Source organism: Quercus lobata, chromosome 11 (assembly GCF_001633185.2).
Source record: "Quercus lobata isolate SW786 chromosome 11, ValleyOak3.0 Primary Assembly, whole genome shotgun sequence".
NCBI lineage: Eukaryota > Viridiplantae > Streptophyta > Magnoliopsida > Fagales > Fagaceae > Quercus > Quercus lobata.
In genome coordinates, this window is record NC_044914.1 from 46,053,101 (window position 1) to 46,056,590 (window position 3,490).

The 3,490-nt window shown below is 35.8% G+C and overlaps 1 protein-coding gene across 2 annotated transcripts; it reads left to right on the forward strand.

The window, feature by feature from the left end:
• The first annotated feature begins 257 nt into the window (after positions 1-257).
• Positions 258-3,231, forward strand: LOC115969423 (cytochrome P450 84A1-like). Of its 2 annotated transcripts, XM_031089075.1 has the most exons (3): positions 258-299; positions 962-1,813; positions 2,611-3,231. In XM_031089075.1, exons 1-3 carry the CDS (start codon positions 258-260, stop codon positions 3,229-3,231), a joined length of 1,515 nt encoding a protein of 504 aa, XP_030944935.1. The 2 variants fall into 2 exon arrangements, with proteins under 2 accessions (XP_030944935.1, XP_030944934.1); XM_031089074.1 differs by lacking the exon at positions 258-299 and having other exon boundaries at positions 884-1,813.
• The last annotated feature ends 259 nt before the right edge of the window (positions 3,232-3,490 follow it).

A 3,490-nucleotide genomic window follows, 5' to 3' on the forward strand; every position in this document is an offset into this window, starting at 1 on the left:
TTTTTATGATTAGAATTTTTTTTTTTTTACAAAAATGTAAATGTGAGTTTGTTTTAATTATATATGGCAGTGGTAGTACACAATCTCAACAAAATGATAATGAAATTGGTCTATTGTTCCTTCCTGATGTTTCTCCGAAAAAGTGAGAGAAAAGTTTGAAAATACAGTTTATAATTAGATAAAGCTATTTAAAAACCAACAAGATAGTTTGCCTGATTGACATAAATATGGCAATGTTAGTACATAGTCTCAACAAAATGATAATTATATCACTCTATCTATTCCTAATATTTCTCCTAGTGAGAGAAAAGCAAGAGATTTTGGACCAAGTACTACGTTCCACAATTCATTTAAAGGCTTTTTCAATGATTTTCTGTTTCCAAATTTATTATGTTCAAATTCTTAGTCAATTCGTAATTTGTTCATTGCCTAAAAATGATAGAGGACAATTTCTCTCTACCCAAGAATCTGCCCTAATGACTTTCCACACCGTAACATACGGAACACCCTCAAATCTTTCTCTATGATGCTATTTGTGTGCGACTACTCATGACTATTGAGAGACTTTCATCAAGCCAACATGCCTCTTTAGCTATAAAAGGTGTGGCTGCATGGTAGCTGAAACAAGAAAACCCTGAAAACGTAGTATCGATACACCAAATTCAACCAATTTCCATGTTAGACAAATAGCAAAGAATAGTTTGCATGATTGACATAAGATACAAGTAATACACAATTTTTTTTAATAAAGTAAACCAGTTTCACTTGGTTGTCAGCCACACTTAACAAAACACAGAGTTTATATAGAATGGATTACTTATTTTTCCCTTTTGGAAACATAACACTCTTTTATCACCAATTCATAAATCCCAATCCCAAAGCCATGGAATCCCCTATACAAAATTCAGCCGTGTTTTTCTTTCTTCCCTCTTTGTTATGTATCATGGTTTTCTTGTTTCAGCTATCTAGAAAACACTGTTGTTACCCACCAGGCCCAAAAGGGTTACCTATCATCGGCAACATGTCGATGGTGGCCCAATTGACTCACCGTGGTCTAGCCCAGCTTGCTAAGCAATATGGTGGGCTCATGCATCTCAGAATGGGCCTGCATGACATGGTGGTCGTATCCACTCCGGACATGGCCCGTGAAGTCCTCCAGGGCCAAGATAGTGTCTTCGCGAACCGATCCTCAAGCTTCGTAGCTACATACCTAAGCTATAATCGGGCCGACATGTCCTTTGCCAATTACGGCCCATTTTGGCGTCAAATGCGTAAGATATGTGTCATGAAGCTCTTTAGCCGTAAACGAGTCGAGACTTGGGACTCTGTAGGAGACGAGATCAACAAGATGGTCCAAGCCGTTGCGACTAAAACTGGGTCTCCCACTGATCTCTCTAAGGTGGCTTCAAGTCTTACCAGCCACATTACCTATAAGGCAGCGTTTGGTACCAACTCACGTGAAGGAGAAGAGGGCCAATTTGAAACCATTTTGCAAGAATTCTCGAAGCTTTTCGCGGAGTTTAATGTTGCGGATTTTATACCATGGTTGAGTTGGATATATACAAAAGATTTAAAGAGAAGACTGGTTAATGTAAGAGGGGCACTTGACGTGTTCATTGATAAGCTCATAGATGAACACTTGGCCAAAAAGAGCAACAAGAATAGCAAGGATGAGAATGAAGCTGCAGCTACAGATATGGTGGATGAACTAGTAAGTTTCCTTGATGAAGGTGCTGATCATGAGAACATCAAGTCCACGGACTCGCTATCCACCTTTAAGCTCAATAGAGATAACATCAAAGGTCTTATCATGGTAAGAGCTTTTTATTAATTCCTATGAAATAAATTACTAAAACCATCATCTTAAAAGATAATCTATCACAAGTTAAATAAAAATATATTGTACATATTCTCATTTATACCATGAATAATGCTATTATTGCTATGGATACTATAAAAGTAATTAAAATTTTTTTTATTATATTATTATTTATTGATGAAGCATCAATTATATTTATTATTAAAATTGATAATAATTTCAATATTTTTTTTAATATCATAAGGAATTTGGAGACTAAGAGTGGTTGTAGGACCATAAATTATTTCACAATTTTTTTATCACAACTCTGAGTCTCTGATATGACAGATTGTGAGTAGTTGCTTATTACTTACATAGAGAATTACCATTTTTTATTCACTCCTCATACTTTACCACATCATAGTGGTAATAAGTTGTGAAATAATTTGTGGTCCTAAAATTTTTCATTAACAAATGTGATAACTTATTGTGATATTAATTATCAATAGATAAGAGTAGTGTAAGGATGCAAATTATACTTGATCATAGGAAAATGTTAAAATTGCTATCAATTTATTAAAAAAGGCTTATAATTAACTAACAACGAATGTGGTTGTTGCTACATAAACAACATAATAAATAAATGTTTGAATTTTTTTTTTTTTTTTTTCTTTGGTGATTAATAATACATTTGCAAAGGCTTATTTAGTAAAATTCAGTGTATCTCTCACACCACTTCTTATCATAAATTGTATACGTATGTGCATGGATGATAAAAGTAAGATTTATTGGTTGTCTATATTATTACACAGGATATAATGATTGGTGGAACAGAAACTGTTGCTTCAGTGATTGAGTGGGCGATGACAGAGCTAATGAAGAACCCAGAAGAGCTCAAGAAGGTCCAAGAAGAGCTCTCAAATGTTGTAGGCTTGTGCCGTAGAGTCCAAGACTCCGACCTCGAAAACCTCACGTATCTCAAGTGCACACTCAAAGAAACTCTCCGTCTCCACCCTCCAATCCCCCTCGTCTTCCATGAGACCGCCAAGGATACCATGTTAGCCGGGTATTTGATTCCAGCTCGCTGGAGCGTGGTGATCAACACGTGGGCTATTGGGCGGGACAAGACGGCGTGGGATGAGCCAAACGCATTCAAGCCCTCAAGGTTTTTGGAACCAGGTGCTAAGGATTTTAAGGGAAATGATTTTGAGTTTATTCCTTTTGGGTCAGGAAGGAGGTCTTGCCCAGGCATGCAACTAGGGTTTTATGTATTAGAGAAGTGTGTGGCTGAGCTTGTTCATTGTTTTACTTGGGAGTTACATGGGGGGATGAAAGGTAGTGAGATTGATATGAGTGATAATTTTGGACTCACTACTCCAAAAGCTATTCCTCTTGTTGTGGTGCCGAGTTATCGCCTAGAGTGTGCACTTTGATAGGTGAAATAACAAGAAGGAAGATGTGTTTTGATGGGGTTGATGATCAAAATATAATAAATAAAAAGGTAATAATAAGACAATTTTTTGTCAGTTTCTCTTGATCCATTTTGCTTAAAACATAACGATATAATCGTATCCCAAAAAAAAATGTGAGGCTTTATATTACTTACATCCTATTTTATAATGACAAATAAATCATATTAAACAAACATTTAGTGGTGTAAAAGGCCAAGAGATAAAATACACCTTTATTATA

Coding starts and splice junctions, on each gene's coding strand:
- LOC115969423 (XM_031089074.1), top strand. CDS start 884: ATGGAATCCCCTATACAAAATTCAGCCGTGTTTTTCTTTCTTCCCTCT. Junction 1,814..2,610: donor ACATCAAAGGTCTTATCATG/GTAAGAGCTTTT, acceptor ATTATTACACAG/GATATAATGATTGGTGGAAC.